Raw genomic sequence first — 24,806 nt, 5'->3', positions numbered from 1 at the left:
GCGACATTTTCGGAGAGCATGTCGCCAAGTGCGCTGTGAACGTTTCCGTCAAACATCAGTGTGAGGATAGTAGGAGCTCATGGTGTGATGAAGGATGCGAGATTCAGCAAGGAATGCGTTTTCGACTTCGGAGAGTAACGCACGTCCTCTCGCGCTCAAAAGAACGCGAACTGCGCCGTGACAGACAATGAAGTTTCGCAGGAGCAAGGGTTATATCATGGGCTTGCGTGCCAGGCAGAGCGGCTGTTTCTGCGTATCGTGTCGAATGGTCGGTGGCGACGGCTATCGAGCGGTTTCCAGAAACCATGCTCTGAAGGGGTCCGTACAGGTTAATGCCTATGCGATCGAAGGGCCTGGCAGGGCACGAGATTGGCTGGAGCGGACCAGAGACAAGTTGATCAGGAACCCTGTGGTGTTGGCAGTAAGCGCACGATCTAATATATTTGCACACAAAGGTGTACATGCCATGCCAATAAAACCGGAAGCGAAGTCCGGTGTATGTTTTGAACACAGGCGCACGCGCACACTGCGGGTCAGCGTGAAACGCTAAACATATTTCACCATGAAGATATCGAGCTACGACCAGCAGCCACTTGCGGCCATCAGACAGCTAGTTCCTGCGGTGGAGAAGTCCATCACCTATCTTTAATTGTGCAGTTTCACGGCGCAAAGCTTGAGAAAGTCGAGGAACAGCCGATGGGTTTGAAAGGAAATGGAGAAGAGCAATCCACACATGCTTGCGTTGCTGCGAAACCTTGTAGATACCTGCTGAGAACGAAAGTACTTCAACGGCAAACAAGTAGGCAGCATGTTCAGTAGACACGGGTGAACGTGAAAGGAAGTCGGCATCAGGGTGGCGGCTGCCAGACTGGTAGACGACGCCCATGTTGAAATCTTGCAATCCCAAAGCCTAGCGAGCCAGTCGGCCTGAGGGGTCCTTCAACGTTGACAGCTAATAAAATCAATGGTGGTCTGTAACTGCGTCGAAGGTACAGCCACAGAAGAAGGTCTAAATTTACCAAGTGCACAGACGATAGCCAGACATCGTTTCGACTCAAGGAACAGGACCTGGTTAAACTAGTGCAGGCTCTGGTTGATAGTCTCTTTTCATACTCGGCACCATATCTAAATTTCAGCAATGTGGAACTGGAGGTACTCGACCCACTGATACGCAAGGCATATAAGCAAGCGCTCGGACTCCCACCCGGAACAGCTACTTTTGGCTTCGAGGAGACAATGGTATACAACAACGCACGGGAAATTATAGAGGACTACCCGGTAAACCCGAAGGAAAGGCTACAACGCACAACAGCAGGATACTCCGTCCTTAAACCTCTTGGATAGCCCGTATGGAATTCCAGCACAATGACAAAAATACCCACACGAATACAGGAAACTATGCGCATCTCGCTAATTCCCAGAAAGATGCACCCAAAATTTCACCTCGGACAACGACGTGCCCGAGCGCAGGCCCGAGCGAGGAAGTATGAGAACTACCTCAATGTCTTGTATGTAGACGCAGCCAGCACCGCAAGAAGCACCACGTTTGTCACCAGCGTAGTCGATAATCACGGGACCGAAATCAATGCGTTGTCGGTTTCTAGAGCGAGTGCTGCAGATGCGGAAAAACTAGCTATAGCGTTAGCCCTGACGACAAAACCGCGCTGGGAGCGCGTCATATTTCTGGCGGGCTCCCAAACGCCATGCAGAAAGTTTCCAGCGCCGAAATTTCCAGGGCAACACATCGCATCCTGATTGGGGCGCACCAGCACCCGCCATACATACAAGTCCTATAGACTCCGGCGCATGAGTCCTTACGCGGCAATCAATAGGCACACGCTCAAACCCGAGCGCATGCTCACCGGCAGCCGCGAGAGGGTGACGGCGAGCAGTTGCACCCCGAGCCCATACCGTTAGCCTACACGATCATCCCACCACACTATCGCCTTTCACGAAGAACACTACCGCCTACTCATAATGCTCTGACACGAGAGGGAGCCGTAATATGGCGAAAACTCCAAACAAACAGATGTCCACATTTGAGTCTCTACCATGCCATACACCCTGCGCTGTATTCCTATAAATTTCCACACTGCGAATAATGCGCAGTGCTCTACCACGCGGCATGCGCTTGTGCAAGCACACCCCAATTCACACCTACAACACGCCCCACTAAAGGCCAATAGGAGACAGCGCTGTCCAGCACTGACTCGATGGATCAGCTGAACCTGGTCAACCGAGCGAGCAGGGCAGCTAAGGCCGCTGGACTCCTGGACGTGGAAGTGCTACTTACGCTCGCGTGCTCTTTTTCATATAAAGTTAACTCTCTCTATCGTCGGCCCACTGGACTGTCCACAGTTGATCTTCTGGGGCTCATCTGAGCTGCACAGCACACCAACGCGCGCGGCAGCTTTCGCTAGAGGCGGACCTTCCCCCCCCCCCCTTGCTACTCGTCTGCCCATTGCATTCCCGATGCATATGCTCGAGTTGCTGCTGAGGCGCATAATTTAGGTTCTTTTGTATTGTATATGTCCGGATAAATTATATTCCACATTACTAGATTACAGTGTGTTCTTGTTTGGAACTGGCACTGTACAGACTGCAATTTCTTTAGTTTCGGATCAGGTGGTGGATAAATACGCCATTGCATTTTCTTATATCTTTGTCTTTGGTCAGTCTGTCTTCCCCACTCCCATTCTCCGTCTTCCCCGTCTTTGGCACCCCCCGACTTGACGGCACCAAAGCTTGTCGCGTCTTGGTCGGTTGGCTCTCGAGCTGCGGTGCGAGCCGCCTCGTTGTTTCTGCCGTCCCTTGATGAGGCCGGAATATGGGCAGGTTTCCATAGTAGTTTAGTAATTGAACGTTCGTCTTTTTTTCCTCCTTTCAATAATATGTGTAGTGCTTCCGCGGGCATTCGCATATATGCATAGTTCCAAATTGCTGCGTGCGACTCGCTTATTATTATATACGCTTTACTTTATGTTATTTCTATGTTAGATGTTACGTGTTATGTGTTTTTTATGTTATTTCAGTTTATGTTATTGTTTGGAGGTCCCATTTCAGTTTTTAACTATGGGGCCTCCTTCTGCATACACTTATGAAATTATCCCCATTTTTTTCTTGAATAAAACTGATTCTGATCTGATTCTAGTGCTATCGCCGTTTCCTCTGCTGCATTTGTATATTCTGTCTTTATTGTGTCGCTTTTTACAGATTCCTTTTTTTATTGACTATGACTGCAGTGGATCCTTCCCTGTATTTTAGTCCAGCTGCGTCTACAAAAACTGCTGATTTATCTCGTCGAAATGTTTTCTGTATATCCTTGGGCCTGCTTTGTCTTCGTCCTTCATGTTGTGTGGGATGCATGTTCTTTGGCAGGGGAGGGGGAATCTTTATCATACTTCTGATCTCTTTTGGCATTTCCTTCTTTTCTCCGTGTTGTGTGTGGTAGTTAATGCCCAATCTTTCTACTATATTTATTCCTGTTTTTGTCTTAGAGAGTCTTTCACACTGTGATATGTGTTCAGCTTCTGTGAGCTCATCCATTATGTTATGAAGTCCTAGTGTTAGTAGTATTTCTGTACTAGTGCTTATTCGAAGCCATAATTGCTGCTTGTATACTTACCATATTAGCCATTCTAGTTTGTTCTTTTCAGCGGTATGCCATCCGCGGTATGGTGCCACGTATACTATTCTGCCTACGACAAATGCCTGTAGCAGACATGTCTTTTTTTTCTAATTCTATTTTGTTAGCTCGTTTTCTTTTGATCATTCTTATTATTTGAGGGGCCGTTCCCTCTATCTCTAGTTTCGTGATTGCTTCCCCGTTGTTGCCTTTGGCCTTTATTAAAGTGTTAGGATTGTGATTTTATCCACTTTAGGTATGAGTGTTCCATACGCAATTCTTAGTTGTATTTCTGCTTCTTCGGGCTCATTCCCCTCTGTCATCTACGCGTGGGCCTGTATAGCAATAATTCTGGCTTTTCAGCCGAGCAGGCAAGCCCCGTCGCGTTTAAGTAGCGCTCGTCTCTATCGCGTTCTGAAATGTTTGTTCTGTTTGCCCATCACTGCCTCTAATCACCCATAAGGTGATGTCCTTGGCGTATATGGTGGGATTTGGGTCTTCTATTACGTTTAGTTTGGTTGACAATGCAACTAGTTCTAGCTTAAAGAGTATTGGCGATATCACCGACTCTTGTGCCGTGCCTTCGCTGACTATATTTATTTTTTCCCGATACCAAGCTTTCTATATTGTTTTTTTTTTCTATTCTGCCAGTTAGTAAGTGTCGAATATATTTGCAGCTTCTTTCTCCTAGGTCTAGCTCATTTAGTCTGTTCAATATTTCCTTGTGCGTCCCGTTGTCAAATGCCTTTTTTAAATCAAGGCCATGAATGGGTCTGGTTGGTCTACTTGGGAAGTCTATGACTTGGTGCTTAAGCTCGAGCATCGCGCATTGAGTAGAGAGATTTCTTCTAAATCCAAGCGCTGTGGCACGGAGTAGATCTCTGTCTTCCATGTAATTAGCGATTCTCGTTAAGATTGCATGTTCCATTAGCTTTCCTGTAATAGTCACAAAATGTGACTTATGCAGTTCTTAGATTCTCCAGGCGTTTGCCTGTCTTAGGTATTATTATGCCATCAGTTCTCTTCCATTGTTTCAGAATTTGACCCACTTTCCTGCATTCCTTCATATGATCTGTTATTTTGTTATAGATTCATCGTCTAAGTTTCTTAACGTGTGTTGGTCATGCCATCTGGTCCGGGCGCAGATTTGGTGCGGAATTTAATTTATGCAGTATTGCTTTTATTTCTGGTTCACAAAAGTCTTCGTCTGTATCTTCGTTGGTTCCTTCGGTGTAATTTCGCTGTGCAATAGGCTTCGCTTACGAAATATATATTTCTGCTGCATCCTTCATTAGGCCTTGTTCCGTTTATGTATAGGCATGCATAATTTTATTATTATTTTGCATGTATGTTCTTTTGGTTTCTTCCTTGTTGAGCAGGTATCTAAATAAATTCCATGTTATTACCAATCCCAACATGCTGTCGGTGTCATTACATGTTTATTCTCAGTATTTTCTACATAACTGTTGTGCAAGTTCTATCTTTCTACTGAGCTCTACAACTTTTTTCTGGGTGTTCTCTTATGTCTGCTTTTCCATCTCGTTTGTAGCCCCTCTTTCGCTTCCCACATATGGAGGAGCATTCTGTCTTTCCCTACTAGTTGTGCTCCATGCGCGACTATTATATTGCATTGGTTACGTCTTTCTTTAGCTGTTCGGTTGAATCCCTAATACTTCTTATTTACTCGTAGGCATTCCCCCTGATACTCCTGAAAATGTCCCAATGAACAATTTTGAACCTTCGCCCTTTTGCGCGGACCTTCTGTGACTTGTATCTTCATTATATTGTGATAGCTACCCAGGTCGTGTAGCGTGTTTTTTCATGGTGCTTCTCTCGTATTGTTGGTAAATTTTAGGTCTGGTGTGGTGTCCACGCACATGATTGCACCTCTTCTTGTTGGGGTTGTCCGATCTGTTGTTATCGTTAGACCTTCCTTTTGGGCATGTAGCCAGAAGATTCTCAACTTTTTATCCCCATGCCGCATGTTGGGCATTGAAATATCCACCTATTAACATCGCCCGCTTTTAAGCTATCTGCCGTTTTTTTCTAGTGGGTTTTATTTCTATTGGGCTGTTGTCTGTGCCTTTCATTTCTGTTTTGTGTTGCACGACTGTGAGGGTTTCTTTCGCTAATGTGGTTGTGCCCTATGTCTCCCTTTATCACTGCCTATTGGCCCGTAGCATGACAATTTGGCTTGCTCCTGCGTCTCCTGTGGTATTATATCCTGATACTTTTTTTGATCACATGTTGTAGTAAGAATCTTTTCCTATTTTACGTGTACAATTCAAGTGCCAAATTTTCTTTGTGCAGTGTCTGTCAATGATGGCGTTACGGCTTTAGTGCCGCCGGTTCCCAATTAGGGCGTCTGCCATAGGGCTTGCCTGGCGGTTTAATGGGATCTCTTCCTCTGGATGCAGGTCCCCATTTTGTTTCAAGTTCTGCTACCCTTGATTCTATTTCCTCAAGTTGTACTATAGTGCTCAACTGTCGCATTACTTCAGCACCCATTTATTTTAGCTTTGCTCCCTAGGTTTCCTCTATTCTTTCATCTGTTTTGTCTACTTTCGTTCCAATTTCTCCAAATTTCTTTTTCACACTGTGTACGAATTCGCCCTGACGTTCTTAAATCGTTTTGCTTCTGTTAGTTTTCTTTGCACTGCTACTCAGTTCTCCCGTGCCTTCTGTTGCTTTGCATTTTGTTATAGTGATATTTGATTCCTCATACAGAATCAGTACATTGTCTGACTCTTGTTATCGCTTATTCTCGCTTTCTTTCCCCTTTGTTATATTTATTACCGTTTCCTATAATTTCCTATTTTCATCAGTTATGCATTTAAACTCTGATTATTTTTGACGAGCATTTGTTTAGGCTTGGCTAGTCCTACATTTATTCTGTTAATTCTTGTTAAAATAGCAGCTTAAGCCTCGGCACACGCTCCGGTGACTGCGCCTGCCCAGTTCACCTTTAATGATTCAGACTTGCGGCCTCCGCTTCCTTCTCTTCTTTCGTTCTTTCCGTGAGGTCCGGTCTCCTGGCTGACCCGTGTCGACACTTTGAACTCGATGTAGAGCTGCCGCTGGATCTCGATTGGCTTCTTCCTCTAGGTCCTTTTTCTTTCAGCCTGGTAATCTAGAAAAGGTTTCCGGACAATCCCTTGTCTGATTGTTTCTGCTGTCCCCTCTTGCTGTTGACTCTTTGTGGTATACATTGCTGTCTGTAGTTTGGAACTCTTGATTACATCTTCCTGGGCTTGCACTTCCTCCTCTTCTCTTTGTCTTTCCCATCTTCATCTCTTGACTAGGTACGAATTTCATATCTGGCCGTACACCTGTGGTCCCCTGTTGGGTGGTCCTATCCGCACAACTGGCACTCTATTAGGTACTCATGGTCCTGTTGTGGGTTGTTCTCTCAACATCCATAGCAGGATTTCTCACCCGGATTGGGGTACACGCACGGCCGTTCTATGTCTGAGTCTGCTACATTCGTAACATATGTCGAAGAGTTTCTTGTATAGCGCACGACGAACAAGCGAGGCACCATAGCCCACAAATTTCGGCTCGTAGAACCCATCGATTAGGATGATCACATTGGTCGTGTTTCCCATTCTTTTGGCGCAGCGCACATTGAGACTTCTCGAAGTGATCAGTTTTCTTTAAATTTCTTCTGGCCTCTCTTCCGTGGAGACCCCTCTTGCCGCGATGTCCTTGAATGTGTCTGGTCTGAACACACTCGTTTAGTATTCCTTGTTCATCAATCGCAGTCTGGTTATGGTGAAGTACTGTTTGGCCCGATCTACTGAAGGTGCGCTGAGGACTATGTTGTTGTTGTTGTCCTGGGTGACTGTGGCACATACTCACAGTGGGGAATCGGCCATGAATCAAGTGGTTAATTAGGTGTAGAAAAACAAGGGAGTTAACAATTTTAACATTGGAGCGTAAAAAATAAACGTTTTTTTGTGTGGTGAAAAATAATAGGAAGCAAACCATGTATTGAAAAAATGTAATAGACGAAAAAAAAAGCTACGGTGGGGAGGGAGCACGATCAGTCTAGCATGGTAATCGATTGGTTTCAATTACGTAATTTCGGATTGCCACGCAAATGTTTCTTTGACTGAACCCAATAATGGAGGCTCCAAAAGATAGGATCACCGGCACTGATAAATTTAGGCCAATATTTTGAAGCGGGATTTCAATTAGCCTCTTTGTTATAATAGAAAAGCCCCTGCAAGACAAGAAATGCTTTGTTGTTTCTGCTTCGCCACAGAATGAGCATAATGGTGAGAGGACCAAACCTTACCTGTGTACATAGAAGTTCAACGCAGGTATACGGCAGCGCAGCCTCGTGCTGGACACTTCAATTTTTCCTGTTAGGCAAAAATCTCTATGCCAAGCGTATAGAAGATGTCGGTAATCCACAGAGTTGGTAAATGCGGAGCCTGATACTGCTTGCATAGTGGCACCCCTGCGAAATCTAGCAGCAGTAACATGAGCTGTCAACGGGCAATGAGGGAGAAGCGGGCCACTTATCGATGGCTTGACTAGAGAGTCTGCAATTTCGTTTTCAATCACTCGTTTATGGCCAGGCACCCAAATCAAACGCACGCTTCTCAAGTAGCCAAGTATCAATGAATGAAACATCTTCATCTCTCTAGAATCACGAAAAGTAGTAAGAGACGAGCACAACTGCAACGAATTAGTGATTATCCTGGGTGATCTAGTTGGCGGTCCTAATTTACGTAATGTCAGCACTACTGCCGTGGATTCCGCTAAAACGATCGGTATGAAATCTAGTAGCTGAAGAGAAAATGTCCAATCAAGGATCGGGAAAATTTTACTACACCTGCCTTTTCTTGAAATTGTGCAGCATCTCTTGCAATTACAATGTTTGTTTGAAGGCTCTTGAGATGATCTTCTTATACCCTCTAGAATGCTATGTGGAAGTAGTTCGGCATTATTAGGGAAAATTTCATCGAATGATATATCCCTGGTCAGAGCTCTGTCGGAAACAGGAAGTACATCGCATATGCACACGCCCAAAGAGTCAAGTAATCTTTGCGCGAATTTATTTCGCGGAGTATGTGATGTTGCCCCGTCGCCATCGAAAAATAATACAGGTTGTGAAATAAAGATTGTTTGAAGATGTCGGGGGGAGCCAGTGGTGATTCATAAATCCTTAAGAACGTCTGCACTGTCAAAAGCCGGAACCTGCACGAATGAGAACGAACACGGCATTCTAGATAAAGAATAGAATTTGCAACTAATTTAGGAAGACCTAAACACAAACGTAATGCTTGTCTATCTAAGAGGCTTAGAGGACGGGATATGTGGGCTGGAGCTCCAAAGAAGAGCACGCAACGAAATTCTAATACAGGGTGTACGTACATACGATATATCATTAACAGCGTATCTCTTCTGAATTCAATTCGACAACAGCTCAGCCTACGCAATACCTCAATTGCAGAGGTACCTTTCCCAATCACATGATCAATGTGTGCGCGCCAGTTGAGAGGGGTGTTATAAATAATTCCAAGATATTTAACAGACTCTACCTGTGGTATATCTTGAAGGAGGTAAGAAAATGACATGTACACTGTATGATGTATCGGAAAAACGAGAATAGAACATTTGCTGGTATTGGGTGTAAAATGACTAACATCTAACCACCTCTCCAGAGCATAAAGGTAAGTTTACAGTCGTTCGTATAGCGTGTGGATTTCGTATGTTTTGTCTGTTGCTTAGGCAGACGTCTTTTTCCGCTTTTTGTACAATTCCTATTTCTAGGCGCATGCTTCGTTGTATTCGGTCTTTGATCCATTACGTTGAGACCTCCTCTTGGTCTTAATCTTTTTCTGCTGTCTTCAGTTGGTAAACTGGGCGTACCGCTTCTCAATGTTAGTTGCCTGATATTGCGGGCTCCTTTCTCGCTTCCTCCCTCATTTCTGTTTGCACGCTCTCGTTGCTGCGTGTCTTTTCTATCGTACCTGTGTCTGGCATCCTCGCCATCCTGTCGTTTATTTCTTCTCTTCAACTCGTACCATCCCGATCCACTGTTCACTTCTGCCGGGTTGTTATTTTGTCCTTCGAATGTCACGACCTCCATATTTGCCGCCCTAAGATACTGCTACCGCTAGCGGGGGGTCTGTTGGTGTGTGGGGCGTGTGGCCTAAGTCTCGCGGCAGCCGCAGCGGCTGTATTTAGCGGCAGCTGTCATTTCGCTAGGCTGAGCGTATTCTACAGCCTCGCACTCTAATAAAATAATCTATGTACGTTGATAAATTGCTTCTCTCGCGCGTTTTTGGCGTCCAGGTAGTCCTTGCACCTTCTTGCTTCCACTCGTAGAGGTGCTTCCAATGAAATCTTCGATACAACGCCGAAAATAATTCGAAAACTGCGGAGACGACACAACGCGCGTCCGCACTCTGCTTTTTCTTCGCCTCTTTTTCCATCGTAGAATATTTCAAACGGTGTTGTCTTCATTCTGTTCCGAGCTCCGCATTTGCTCCTGCGCCGATATTCTGGCTGCACTCTTCTCTTGCCATCACATAGGTTCTTTCTGCTTCCGCATATGTGTGTAACCTGTAATGTAGGTAATTTTGCATTATTGCTTGATTGTCGCAGCCTGTGTACCTGTTTATCTTTATATTAATTGTTTTACATATTATACATCATTATGCAGCTTTCGGTAACACTTGCTTTACTGCATCTTGTTTTGTATGTGCTCAAGTATTTAGGCCTCGGGTTGTCCCTGGGCGCAAATATGAAATTGATTGATAAGTATGATATTTTAATTATTATTATTATTATTCAAAGATGACGCCAAGGAAGTACCGCTGTGTTTTGTGCTCTCGGACTTTTATCGAAAAACAGCAGTTCTTTCGCTGTGTTTCTTGCGGAAAACGTGCACATGCAGAGTGTACTGCGTGGCCGGACAACTACCCCGAGCTGCTAAGTCGGGTGAGCAGGCATTCACCTGTAACTCGTGCCAGAAAGCCGACATTTCTGCGGTTAAGCTTAGCGGTGTCGACACACTAGCCTCCCCATCGGTGGCCACGTCTCCCGTTGTGACAGATTTCGATGTGGTCGTTGACCTGACCGCCCTTCTCGTTCAGGCACAGGAGGGAATGTCCTACCTTAGCGACGCAGTGGCGCAGCTGCGGAATGATAACGAACGTTTGCGCAGGGAAAGCGCGCAGCTTTCAAAAGATGAGCACAGATAGCACACCAATGAAGAAACGTCAATGACAGCACAAAGTGATAAATTAAATTATGGCGTTTTGCGTGCCAAAACCACTTTCTCATTGTGAGGCACGCCGTAGTGGAGGACTCCGGAAATTTCAACCAAATGGGGTTCTTTAACGTGCACTTAAATCTAAGCCCACAGGTGTTTTCGCCCCCATCGATCTATGGCCGCCGTGGCCGGGATTCGATCCCGCGACCTCGTGCTCAGCAGCCGAACACCATAACCACTGAGTAACCACTGAGCTTACTGTCATTGATGTTCCTTGATTGTGCCTTCCCTCATAGGTGCCAAATACGGGAACTCCGAGGTCCAAGCCCCCTCTAGAGCTTTCCAGGGGGGTTCCTGAGCCCCTCCTCCCTCCCCCCCCCCGGGCGATACCAAAGCTCCCCCCTGAACTAATGCAGGAGAGCATCAACGGCCCAGGAGCAGAAAGGCAACTGACTTTATTGCCAGAAACCGCCTGTTCTTGTACACAGAACGCCATGACGTCACAGGGCCAAACGCAATCTTTAATCGCACCATATAGTTCGACATCACTAAACGTCACACAGAAAGCTTGCGCTACGACATTCCTTCCCACTTAGATGAAGTCCACACTTCCCTTCCTAAAGTCCTCATGTCTGAACCTATCCGGCGGGCGTCACCCACGGCCGCTTCGTCGAGGCATGACTTCGGGCTTCCTTGGAACTACTGTGCTCTGCTCTCCTGGGGATGTGTCCTTTTGTGAAATCGTTGTTGGCGCCATAGTCCGAGAGTTGGCAGAAGCCCAAGCAGTTGGACTCTGCACAGAGTCCCACAATGTAGATTCCATGGTGTTGCATCTGGGCGGCCTGGGGCACAGCTGCAAGCATCCGAAGGTCCTGGCAAAGGATGAGTCGACTGCTAACAGAACAACTTGTTTATTTTCGCATCACAAAAGAGCGGCCGGTCAGGTTGACCAAAGTGGAGAAACGGGAGACCACGTTACTCGACGGAAAAAATCGAAGCCTCTCTCTTGGCGTCCGGGGGCAGCTGCTTTTATACTCTCGGAGTCGAGGGCAAGAAGGAACGGCTCGGATGAGGCGCACGTGACAGCGGCGCACGGACACGTTGTGACAAGAAGTGACGTATCTGCCGGGCCTGCACCGGTCACACCCCTTCGCTTCACCGTTGGGGAGCTCCTCCCCCCGGCTGCCGCGCTTTGACAAGCGTGGACACCAACATGCACACACACACACACACACACACACACACACACACACACACACACACACACACACGAAGACACGTGGCATTGAAACATGCCTGGACGCGCTTGGCAGGAAGCGTTGCGACAGCGCTGAACTGGCCAAAATGTATAAAGCCCTGGCGTCCGTTGCATTCGCGCCGGCTATACTGCACGTCGGAGGCGAAACGTAACAATGGGTTATGCGGCGGCCATTGCGATTCCTGTTGGGGCGACTACGGGATCTGTATCCGGTGGTTGTTGCGGCTCCGCTAGGCGCATCATCTTGGGAAGTAGCTGCAATGGTTCAGCTGAGACAGCTTTTGCAAACGAATGATGCAAATGGTTAGCATGCACAAAGCGCACTTCACCCGCCACATTCACAAGATGTTTCACTGGGCTAAGAATGTACGTAACTGCGTCGTCTTCCCAGGCCACATTCAACAAACGCTTTGTCACTTACTAAGAATCTACGTTCGGTACCGCGGTGCTTATCGTCCTGCCACTTGCTGTCCAGTTGTTTGTTGAGCATATCTTGCTGAAAATCGGGTTTGAGAAATGACAACTTGGTCTGAGGTTGCCTCTTTAAGAAGAGCTTTGCAGGTGCCGCCTGTCACACTATGTGGCAGGCGTATGTGGCGTGTTTAGATAGCTCATCAAAATCTGTCTAACCTAGTTTGCACCAATTCTTTCTTTTGCGAGACATCTGATAGCAGCTGTTTCAGCAATGCGTGCTTCGTTGTTTGTATCACACGTTCGGCTGCGCCGTTCGAAATTGGGTGATAGGGTGGCGTTCTTGCATGTTTTATGTTGTTTTTAGCCAAGAAGGCCTCGAACTATCACTCAGAATTTCGTCGGGAAATCCATACGCCGCGGAGGCGCATCGAAGTTTGGAAATAATTTGGCTTGTGACAGTTGAGGTTATTAGCCATACTTCAATCCACTCAGCTAAGGCGTCAACTAAGACTAGAAAGCCAAACTGTCCTTTCATAGCAAAGTGAACATGCAGCCTTTGCCAAACCTTGGCCAAGGTTGTTTTTGATAAGGTCAAGGGTGTAGTGGTACAGGCTGCGTGGCTGGTTTCCCGACTTGGCAAACCCGACAGGTCCGGACGTAATCTTCTACTGCTTTATCGAGATCTGGTCACCAAATGAAGCCTCTAGCCAGTATGTTTATCCTTGAGGTGTCTGGGTGCTCCTCATGCAGCAAAGACAACACAGCCGGCTGCAATACATCGGGCACGATCACCCTTGTGCCTTACGCGACATAAGCTTGCTCGAGTGATAGCTCCAGGTGTCTAACGTAGTATGGCTGGAGTTCGTTAGACAATTCTGAAGGCCAACCATATCGCGTGTATTCGACGACTCTGCACTGTTTGCAATCACGTGCAGTAGCCTTGGCTACGTCGGAGGAGTTCAACGGAGTACTTTGGAACACGGAAAAGCATTCCGAACTATCAAATTTTGGACAAGATGGTAAAGGTAGACGAGACAGAGCATCAGCCACTTCGATTTCAGCCCCATCGCAGTACTTAAGCGTATACCGGTATGCTGACATCATTAAGGACCATCTCAGCAATCTGGCAGCTGCTTGCGACGGTGGGGCTTTGTTTTGTCCCAAGATGCTTACGAGTGGCTGATGGTCTGTGTGCAACCTCAACTTTCCAAAGTCCAAAGATAAGCGCTAGGGCCTCTCTTTCACATTGTGCATAATTTTTCTCAGCTGACGTCAGAGTTCGCGAAGCAAAAGCTATCGGATGCTCTTCTCCGTCTGGCAGCACGTGAAAAAATAACCGCTCCAACGCAGTACGCAGACGCGTCACATTGCAACCCAAGCGGCTTGCGTGCGTCGTAGTAGGTAAGAGCACGGCTGTTTACAAGCAGATGCTTACTCGCTTTGAAAGCATTACTACACTGCTTCGTCCACAGCCATCGTTCTCCCACCGTAACAATCTGTACATTGGTTCTTCTACAGATGACACATTCTTCATAAATTTGCTGTAAAAATTGAGCAGCCCTAAGTACCCTCCTAATTCGGTCACATTTGTCGGCTCAGGAGCCTGCAGGATTACCTTCATTTTCTCTTCTGTCGGGTAGATGCCATCGGCGCTGATCTCGTGCGGAAGCTACGAAACAGAGTTTTAGAAAAACTTACATATTTTTCAGATTTAACGTAACGTTATGCTCCGAAAGCTTGCCTAGCACCCGCTCGAGTGTTTTTTTTTTGGGGGGGGGAGGCAATCGTCCACGTTCTGGTCTGCAATTATGACATCAATATAACAACCAACATTTGGAACACCAAGCAAAACCTTATCCATCATACATTGGAACAAAGCAGGGGCATTGGCCATTCCATAAAGAAGTTTGCTATATTGATAGAGTCCGTTATGCGTGTTAACTGTCAGAATAGATCTTGATATTGGGCTCTGTACCACTTGGTAGTATGCCGATGACAAATCTAAGAAACAAAATACTTTGCCTCCACACACTAGTGTGAACACTTCCTCTGGTTGTGCTAGTGGGTATAGTGGTCTATTTTAAGTACAGGATTTATTGTGATTTCATAACTACCACAGAGGAGTATTTGCTCACCTTGCTTCTTTGGGACCAAAACCAGTGAAGTTGCCCAATCGCTTCTACCACAGGCGTGATTACGCCTAGGCTTTCAAGCTCAGCGAGGCGTTTTACTGCTTCTTCGCGCAAAGAAAAAGGAAGCGGGCGTGCTTTACAACAAACGGGCGCACAACCCGGTCGCAAAACAATTTGCGCCTCGAAGTTCCTGATAGCACCAAGCGATTGTGAAAACACGTTTGGAAACTTCGCGCGATTCCTGTCTACTCTGTCTTCGCTGCGCACACTGCAAGCGATTTCCAATTCAGCTTAAGTTTATTAGGTCAGGTTCTTCCCAACAATTAGGTAACTCGCTTTCATGGTCTTTCATAAGAACGATTGGTAAAACCGCACTCTGCCTTTCATAGGTCACCGTTGCATTGCATTGCCCTAAGACATCCATTTTCTCGCCTATGAACGTCTTCAGAAAAATCCGAGTTGGCTGACAATGCACATGTGAAAACTTTTCCTTGTATACGCTTACACGTACAACTGTCACCGCGGCTCCCTTGTCTACCTGCATTGACACTTTCAAGCCCTCCACGTTTACAGTCACCATATAACTGCTTTTCGCAGATGTGTCGACTGCGCAGTTATACAGAGTGTGGTCGTCTTTCTTTGATGATTACATTACTGCATGCGCCTTCAGCCTACTTTTGCTCATTCGACACATGATTTGAAGGTGCCCAACTATTGAACATAGCTTGCAGGAGTAGTTTTAATCCCAGCAATTTTCTGGCTCATGTGTCTTGCCCCAGTGGTAACATTTTTGTTTCTTGGTCTTGTTTCGCGCCGAACTTTTAGCCTTCGTTTGGTCACGGTCGCTGCGCTGATGCTAACTAGTTTTCGTCTCCACTGCGTTTATGCTTTCCGCCCGGCTTCCTGCTTGTATTGAGGCAGTTGTTTCGCGACCAGTTCACTGTCAAGAGCTATTTTGCATGCCCTTTCAAACGTGAGTGCGTCAGGCGTGAACAATGCTTTCTGCGTTTCTTCACTTCAAATCCCTGCTACCAATCTGTCGCGTAGGGCGTCCAGGAGAAATGCCTCGAAGTCGCATTTGCGGGCTAGGTGCTTCAACTCTACTACGAAGTCTTCGACACTTTCGTGGTCAAGTTGCACTCGGCCGTTGAATTCGCACCTTTCTGCAACTACAGACGTCTTCGGGCTGTTGTGGCTTTGCAAGTGCTCTTTACATACATACACTAGGTTTTCTCCGAGTAACGCAACTCATCTGTTTTGAAGTCTTGGTGCATGATAGTTGCGGAAGACTGTATAATTCACCCAGCAACCAATATGAGAAGCCGGATTTATTCGAAATAAGAATCAAAAGCAGTAATGCGTTGCAGAGCTTATACACGGACTCACAGAGAAAGAAAAAGAGAGAGAGGCTGCAGTTTCGCCGGAAAGGCGAAGCAGTATTAGTCATAGCCAAGTACGCGATACTTACACGAAGGAATACTACTCCACCGAGAGGACACAGGCTATTAAACTGAACTGTATCCTTCCATAGTCTTGTATATACGCACATAACACTCTCACTTCAGCGCAAAATTTTTCGAGGCCACTTTATATATATATATATATATATATATATATATATATATATATATATATATATATATATATATATATATATATATATATATATATATATATATATATATATATGTCATCAGCCTGGTTACGCCCACTGCAGGGCAAAGGCCTCTCCCATACTTCTCCACCTACCCCGGTCATGTACTAATTGTGGCCATCTCGTCCCTGCAAACGTCTTAATCTCATACACCCACCTAACTTTCTGCCGCCCCCTGCTACGCTTCCCCTCCCTTGGAATCCAGTCGGTAACCCTTATGACCATTGGTTATCTTCCCTCCTCATTACGTGTCGTGCCTGTACCCTTTTCTTTTTCTTGATTTCAACTAAGATGTCATTAACTCGCGTTTCTTCCCTCACCCAATCTTCTCTTTTCTTATGCGTTAACGTTACATCCATCATTCTTCTTTCCATAGCTCGTTGCGTCGTCCTCAGTTTAAGCAGAGCCCTTTTCGTAAGCCTCCAGGTTTCTGCCCCGTACGTCAGTACTGGTAATACACAGCTGTTATACACTTTTCTCTTGAGGGATAATGGCAACCTGCTGTTCATAATCTGAGAATGCCTGCCAAACGCACCCCAGCCCATTCTTATTCTTCTGAATATTACAGTCTCGTGATCAGGATCTGCGGTCACTCCCTGCCTTAACTGGATGTATTCCCTTACCACTTCTAGTGTTCGCTACCTATCGTAAACTGCTGTTCTCTTCCGAGACTGTTAAACATTACTTTAGTTTTCTGCAGGTTAATTTTTAGACCCACTCTTCTGCTTTTCCTTTCCAGATGAGTGAGCATGCTTTGCAATTGGTCCCCTGATTTAATAAGCAAGGCAATATCATGAGCGAATCGCAAGTTACTAAGGTTTTCTCCATTAACTCTTATCCCCAATTCTTCCCAATCCAGGTCTCTGAATACATTCTGTAAACATGCTGTGAATAGCATTAGAGAGATCGTAACTCCCTGCCTGACGCCCATATTTATTGGGATTTTGCTGCTTTCTTTACGGAGGACTGCGGTGCCTGTGGAGGCGCTATGGATATCTTTCAGAATTTTCACATACGGGTCGTGTGCACGCTGATTCCGTAATGCCTGTATGACTGCTGAGGTTTGGGCTCAATCAAACGCTTTCACGGAATCAACGAAATACCATGAAATGAAAATGAAAGCGGTGACGTCAAAATCATTGTTGCCTACTCGAGAGTATCCTTATTAGATTCCATCGCAGTCAGGCCAGGTAACATGAAGTCATGAATCGGAGTGAAATGGCCTTGTGCTTCTAGGTGCTCTTGGATTACCTGCGCCAGTAGTGACGTTGTTGCTCTCCGTCGCAGCCGAGCGCGCTCGCAGCACTTTTTATCCGCCTCCGAACTGGGTAGGCCACGCGTCATGCATACTCCTGAGGAGCAAGCAGCTTTCGATCAGTAATGCCGCGAGGAGAACCAGGCAGAGCTCATCTACTCCGTGCCGATGCTGCAGCGCGGGCACAAGAACGGGCTACTGCAGCCGAGCGCAATTAGAAACTGCATGCCGAGGATCCGGCAGCCTGCCAAGGCGTCGTTTATTGAACCATCGGGATTAACGCAGTGATAAACACGGCGGTCGCACGTTTCAGCTTCGCTAGTTAACCATGTGCAGCGAGTGCATGCGACGCGAATCTTAATGTTTTTATTACAGACTGTGTGACGTGCACCAGTAACGTGAGCGATAAGTTGTTGCTGGGAATTTTACAAAACATTAAATCGTATTCATTAACAGATTTACTACCGTGGATGGCAAGAAAACCCTTGTTCGCCACCTTGTCGCTGGCCTATCCGTTTGCAAGCAATCGAGATTATTCACCCGGAGAGGATGTCAGGGTTTATCCTCGAGTTTACGAAAGTCGGCAGGAGAACTCGGAGAAAATCCTTGTCATCGAAGGTAACTCTCTTGGCCTGAAGAAAGCTTCCGTCCTTGCCGACGAAGTCCTACTTCTGGATGTAACAGAAGACGGTACCATTGAGCGATATGTGAGTATGCGCTGCATTTTGAAGCGTTCTGCGTTCAGTAACGGCTGACAGTTACTTATTTGGTACGATGTTTACGTGACGACCAGCGCAAAAAATTTTGACTCGGGTAGAAACCGCCCAAAACGCTTCAAAGTTTTCATGAAAGTGTGTCGTACAATCTTTTGTTATGCGTCATTCTGGGCACTGTATGATTCAATGCAAAAGAGCCAGTCTTAAAAAAACACCTTTCTCCTGTTTCAGTGCTCACGAAATATCTCATTTCGCAGCCATGCCTGTGAACTAACCTTTTATCAATGGATGCTTCTCCAGCACTTCCCATGAGTCACTTTCTTTTTACCAAATTTGCATATGTGTTCTTTATAAGCGGTTAAGTTCTAATAAGCGGTTTCCCGTAAAAATGAGTCATGTGATAAGAATATCTGCTTTTATTATGGGCTCTATTGGAAAGCTACACTTATGAAACAGATAAAGCCGTCATCTTGAGCGTAGCCCTATTTCTAATGGACATAATATGCTCATGTTCAGATGAGTGTAACAGACGAATGTCCCTACTTTGTACATGCATCTAAGAATGCATGATCCTTTATCGCATGAATTAAAGTATATCTTGACCTCGTCAATATCGCGTTGCTGAATAAAACTCGAACATTTTCGCTAGTGCTGTGTCTGGAAGGGATAATATTGAATATAGATACCTGAGAGATAACCTTGCGTTCTATGGTCAAAGGGAGAATGACTGCGCATCATGGGACAAATTATAACGGATTGTATTTGAGGATTGCATTTAGAGCTCCGGCATAAAATTACCGTCGATGAATGTCGAAGACACACGTACAGTAAATACTCATTATTCTAAGAAAATCCGAACTATAATTATAGAATTCTCTAATTTCAATGTAGGAGACCATGGTCGTTCAGATGGCAGCAAGCTGAGGTGTCGTGGTTATGCCAATCTCTGAGGACTGCTCTCCAAAATCAAGGGTCGTTCGCAAACTGCTTTATCCGTACGGCAAGTAACAGCGAATGTCTATTAGGCATTGGTGTGCTAAATTAAATACAGACAACGAAACATACCAATTGTACTAGCATCACAAAAGATTATGGCTCAAATCTCATAGCTACCTTCTAATTCTTCCAGATTCACGAATCATTGTCCGGTCTTCGTTCCTTTGTACTAACATTCATACTATCATGCCCAAGCACGATCTATGGCGTCAATCACTACGCACCGCTGATCCTAACGTGTTGCAGTAAACAAGAAATGGTTGAATCCATGAATGAACGTTAAAAAACAGCTGTTTGCTTTTCATACAGTGACATTTCATGCTCGTTCTTCATCACCGTTACTTCTGTGGCTCTCAAGGCACCGTCTGTGGCTATAATTTTTACCGACGTAAATGACTCGCCCAAGATTTCTTCTTTCGTATTGCGTCGCTTAGCCGATGACTGTGCACTATATCTTCACATTACAACTACTAACGGCTTTTACTACCTTGAATCTGACATTGGTATTTATTTACTCTTAGTGCATGGATTGGGTTAAAGTCGTTCGACAACGTGGTAATCTCTTCGAATTTCTTTCATTCTAATCATTATTCCTAAAGAGAACCATAGATAAAAGGGGTGTTGTCTTAAGCGGTCTTTTTTCAAATATATAGTCATTATTTTCGCCAATAATCGTATCTGTTTCCTCGTATAACGAACATTGCCTATTAAACTAACCGCATCCATGTCTTTCACAGGCGCAACTTATGCTTAGTGACTTCTCCTGCTAAACTGCTGCATTGCATAGCGATTGTTCATCACGAAATAGAACATGCATGCGCCGCTTAGGGCCGTATTCATATCTGACTTTCTAATGCGCTGTAATCTATCCAAGACCTCGCCATGAGATACATCTTTGACAACTACACCTCTAACTACAGTGTGATTGAGCTTAAATCTGATGACACTGCCGTGATGATCTCGCCGTTTAATCGCAAGAGTTCATATCTCTCTGAAATTTTATTACTTCTATTTATGCAGTCTGTTATTACACTGGGTCATCGTACGTCAGCATGCATCAGCCATCAATGTGTAGTCTGTCCTCCTCCCAGTCTGATATCATGGCGCCTATTCTCATATATTGCCAATACATCAAGCAACTGCCGTAACATGGCTCCTCCTATCCATACAGCTTTAAGTGTTTGTTATGTGAAATTCTCAACTCACCCGGAGCCCACCCCTTACCTAATCCCCCTTATTAGGAGCGTTTCAATTATTCTCAACATACATAAATTAATAAATGTTCACCAAAAATATGCGCAGGTTCAAGGTGCACACTACGAAAGAGACTTGTTTGAAGATGTGAACAAACAAGCATCCCTGATCCTGAAGCCAGTAGGGAGAGGCGATTATCACATTGTAAGTAAACAATTATCTCAAAGCAAAACAACATAAATACACCGCAGGTTCTTTTTATGCGCCCTTTAATTCGCATGGGACATTCATATTTTGTTCTGTACTCTGAATGAATTTAGCAGTTCTCACTTCTTTAAATTCATCAAAGATAGCCTTTACGACGGTGCAACAGTGTGATATACCGCTTGCAAATGAAAAAAAAGCCTATTTGCTTCGGGCACTCAAACCCATCTCCTCCGTTCAGACAGGGATGGTAAATTTCACTCATAGAATTGAGCCTTGCCAATTTTGCGAACGATCGTCTCAGGAAGGACTGGCTCACCGAATATCAATAATTGACACCCCAACTGGCACCTATGATGTTGTGGATAAAGTTGGTAAGTCTTGAACCTTCTTTATCGCTATTTTCGTACTATTAAAAGAGGTGCGACTCAACTGCTGTTGAAACATTCTTATTAAAGCTACGCTAAAGTAAAAAAGCTAAATAGGTGGATTATTCGCCTAGAAATTTGTCATGATTTTTTCTGTACCAATGTATGGCTTTATTGCGCAAATAGTGGCCGACGATAGTCCGGTTGCTGCTCCTCAATTTGTGCCGGCCACGACGAAACGGACGAGCTGACTTACTCTCCGCCTGTCCTGCTTCTATGCAGCTCTTTGTGAATTAGCCAGTGCTGACGTCACATGAGTGGTTCACGTTTCTCTGGCACTTTCAAGTTTCATCGTTTTTTCGCTTACAAATGCTCTGTTCTCGCCAGGAAAGCGTAGTCTGGACATGGTCTAGCAAGGTTCAAACAAGAACGAAGGCTGGACGATAAGAAACACAAACAAGCGCTTACTTCCAACAGAGTAGAATGCGGAAAACCGGAAATTTTATACGGGTTGCTAGAAATGAGTTTTACAATGCAAGAGAAAAAGCGCCCACGTGCAAAACAAACTCTCTACCCACCATTTGGTGTTGGAAAGCTAAAGACTAATCAAAACACCGCGAAAGCCTATCGCCCCAGCCGTCGCATACCAAGAAAGTCAGTTCCTTTTCTGATAATAACGCACAAGGCTTGCTGATCCATGCGCATTCCTCCCGTTTCATTTGTGCCGCTTCGACTTATAATCTGAATGCGGACATCATTGTGCTCGTAGATTACTGTGGTCTCTTCAAGCACTGAGGCACAGCCACAATTATTCCAATGTAGAACGAGAAAACCGTCTTTTTTGTTCAGTACGTTGTTGGCAGATTCCCGAAGGCGGTCATCCAGGCACCTGCCAGTTTGACCGTGGTAGCAGCCGCCGGAAGGCAAAGGAATCCTTTAAACCACCTCACAAACCACGTACCGCTTTCGGTGGTTGGTCCTGCACTCGTCTTTCTATTTTTAGATGGTACTGCTCCTTTTCACTTGTACTGCCGACTTGAGCGCAGCGTGGAACACACGAACACCTGCATGAGTTCCTATTTCCTTAAAACTGGGATAGATTTGATGTTTCAACCGGATTACTGCCACTTCGTCTCCACTATCGTCTCCACTGCCACTGTTGCTTGCTGCGCTTTCTCTAGCCCTGTTTTTTCTGCGGATTTTCTCTGCAACAGAGACTACCAACGCCTCCTGGTAGCTCGAAGCCGTTTGGCAGTCTACGTGAGCTTTGAAGCTGACCTCTATGGTATGGTGGCACGATCTGTCCAGGACGTTTAAGAACTTGTGAATTATTGCCCTCTTAACCACTTTACTCTGATGTGATGTGTAAGGTAGCCATGGTTTCTGTGCTCGAAGGTCACACTGCCAACAAAAGAGGTCCACTTCGAGCTGAAATCTAATATCTAAAAGTCCAGTGAAATTGTCTTCTCGCATTTTATGGGCCCGAGTAAGCGCAAAATCACACGTGTTGCACGTGGCACGCGTTTTCATGGCAACAGTGACAAAGTCAACTATATCGCACACAAAGACGACGAGAAAAATCATCGACCTATATATAAGAATTATTTTGGTACAGGTACTTGTTAAATGCTCATTCAAACACTATCTGCGTTGCCCAAATAAAAGTCGCCTAATAGGCAATACAGGAGCCGATGGACACCCCTTGTTTCTGCAGATAAACACCTTCGTTCCATTCAACAAACGTGACGCCAAGTATAAGTACAAAAGGTCGATGAAAGCCCCTGCATTACGGCAAACATTTTCCTGCATTTAGCTTCATCCACGCGATCAATGAGTTCCTTTACACGTTGAAGCAACTCGTTGTGGGGAGCGCGAGTCATATAAATCTCCAAAACAATTTCACTTGGCACTTTCTGCTACTTTTAAAGAATTCAAAGACCTCGAGAGAACAAAGCACTTGTCTGTGTTTCTTGTCGTGCCGTCTTCGTTCGCTCTTCAAGCTTATTAGTCTAGCTAGGAATGACGAGGCCATTATTGCCTAAGCGTACTATTTCAATATACCTCGACCTAATTATTTCCTCTGTTGTTCCTTTAAGGGATCTGCACCGGCTGAAATATTTACTAGTTCATACTTTTTAGTCAGAAGATCTGAGTGTCATTTGGAAATGTGCAAATTTTTTCGAATCGGTATGACCGATATGACGTATGTGAACTTGGTTTCTGTACCTCAACAACGATCATTGAATATTTTCACGATCACTCTCATTCTAGTGTGGGAAAAACAGAGAGCAGTACTTTCCGCCACAAGCGATAACAAAGAAAAAAGAAGGTCAGCAATTACACAAGAAGGACTATTCCTTGAAGAATATCTCAACGCTTTCAGAGGGTTTCCTGGTGCTGGTGTCTCAGTCCACGCCCCGAGCTCCTTTCTTGGAGCAAAAGGTCTATCGTGGTTTGTCGTGAAATACAGACTTCCAAAGTTGTGTTGTAGAATGTTTAACAATGCAGTAGTTGTGGATAATTTGATGTATATTACTGATTTCCCGGTACCATGTTTGCATGCACAAAACAGTGCAACAAAATCATAGCGCCATTTACACGAAGTGCGAATACCTATGATTAACTGTGTACCCATTCGTGCCTGTTGATTGGTACCCGATTTCACGAGGAAACAGCGCTTAGGTACGGGACAAGGAAGAGGGCACGCATGAGTGCTCGTGTTTGTTGTCTCCACGGCCTTCGGCGAACAGTGGTTTGACGGCTACTGCGGTGCCATTGCTGGCATTGCAAGCAGCGCTCGATCTTGCGTTCGGTTCTCGGCCCCGATGTGCCCAAGCTGGAAGTTCCTTGGTGGGTTGGCTGAGTTTTGGGTGGATTTGAGCTAGTTATCTTACTTATCCAATTATTGTAGGACTTATTTCGGGATCGAAGCAGCGCTGATGTCTAAAAACTGTCCTGTGTGACCGCCCAGCCCTTGGTCAGCCTCCCTTTCTCCTGATGATTTGCCTTTGCAATCTTTCTTCCGCAGCGGTGTTAGCAGCATCCCTGTCGCGCTGGTGCCCTCGAACGGTGGATTCATCCGGCTGAACAACCCACAAGCTGTTCAGGCCGAGCTCCAAGCCATGACGCATCATTTCCAGATGATAAGCGATGTTCGACAATTTGGAAGAGGTGGGATAGTTTGTAGGTTATCAGATTCGACCTGTGTTGCAGACCTCCTAAAGTGTAAGACTTTCGCATCTGTCCCGGTGAGTGCGTTTATTCATCCTCATCTAGCATACACTAAAGCATTGTCCGAGACGTAGACTCTCGATTGAGCCCAACTGAGACTCTGGAGAAACTGTCTGATGCTGGCGTCATAGCAGTATACTGATGTAAGCGACTCGTAAACGAGTAAAAAGTTGCCACAGAATCGGTTATTGCTACGTTTGCTGGCATGTCCTGCCCATCTGAACTAAATGTGTGGCCACTTATTTTTAGAGTGGAACCTCTCACTTCACGTCCACTTCAGTGTCGGAACTGTTGGTGTTTTGGCCGCCATAGTGCAAGAGGCTGCAAATGAAATAGACGTTGTCGCGACTGTGGTGAAGATCATTCCCCCAATGAATGCACAGCTGAAGCCGAAACGTGCTGCCTATGTGGAGGAAACCATGAGGCTGACTATAGAAACTGCTTGGCTAGAGCCAACGAAATACAGTTACTCGCAATAATTGACAGGTGACGATGTTCGCGGCGAGAAGCTATTGTAGTTGTCAAGGAAAG

At 45.5% G+C, this 24,806-nt stretch overlaps 1 protein-coding gene across 1 annotated transcript in view; it reads left to right on the top strand.

Moving 5' to 3' along the window:
- The first annotated feature begins 18,197 nt into the window (after positions 1-18,197).
- The window catches only part of LOC135914882 (A disintegrin and metalloproteinase with thrombospondin motifs like), a 45,853-nt gene continuing 39,244 nt past the window's right edge, over positions 18,198-24,806 (top strand). The window contains exons 1-3 of the mRNA XM_070533293.1: positions 18,198-18,273; positions 20,581-20,676; positions 20,918-21,050. Coding sequence (XP_070389394.1) covers positions 20,924-21,050 — 127 coding nt within the window. The 5' untranslated portion in view covers positions 18,198-18,273; positions 20,581-20,676; positions 20,918-20,923. The remainder of the gene's footprint in view (positions 18,274-20,580; positions 20,677-20,917; positions 21,051-24,806) is intronic.

The sequence above is a fragment of the Dermacentor albipictus genome, chromosome 2 (assembly GCF_038994185.2).
Source record: "Dermacentor albipictus isolate Rhodes 1998 colony chromosome 2, USDA_Dalb.pri_finalv2, whole genome shotgun sequence".
Classification (NCBI taxonomy): Eukaryota; Metazoa; Arthropoda; class Arachnida; order Ixodida; family Ixodidae; genus Dermacentor; species Dermacentor albipictus.
This window is presented reverse-complemented; position numbering and strand designations above follow the sequence as displayed.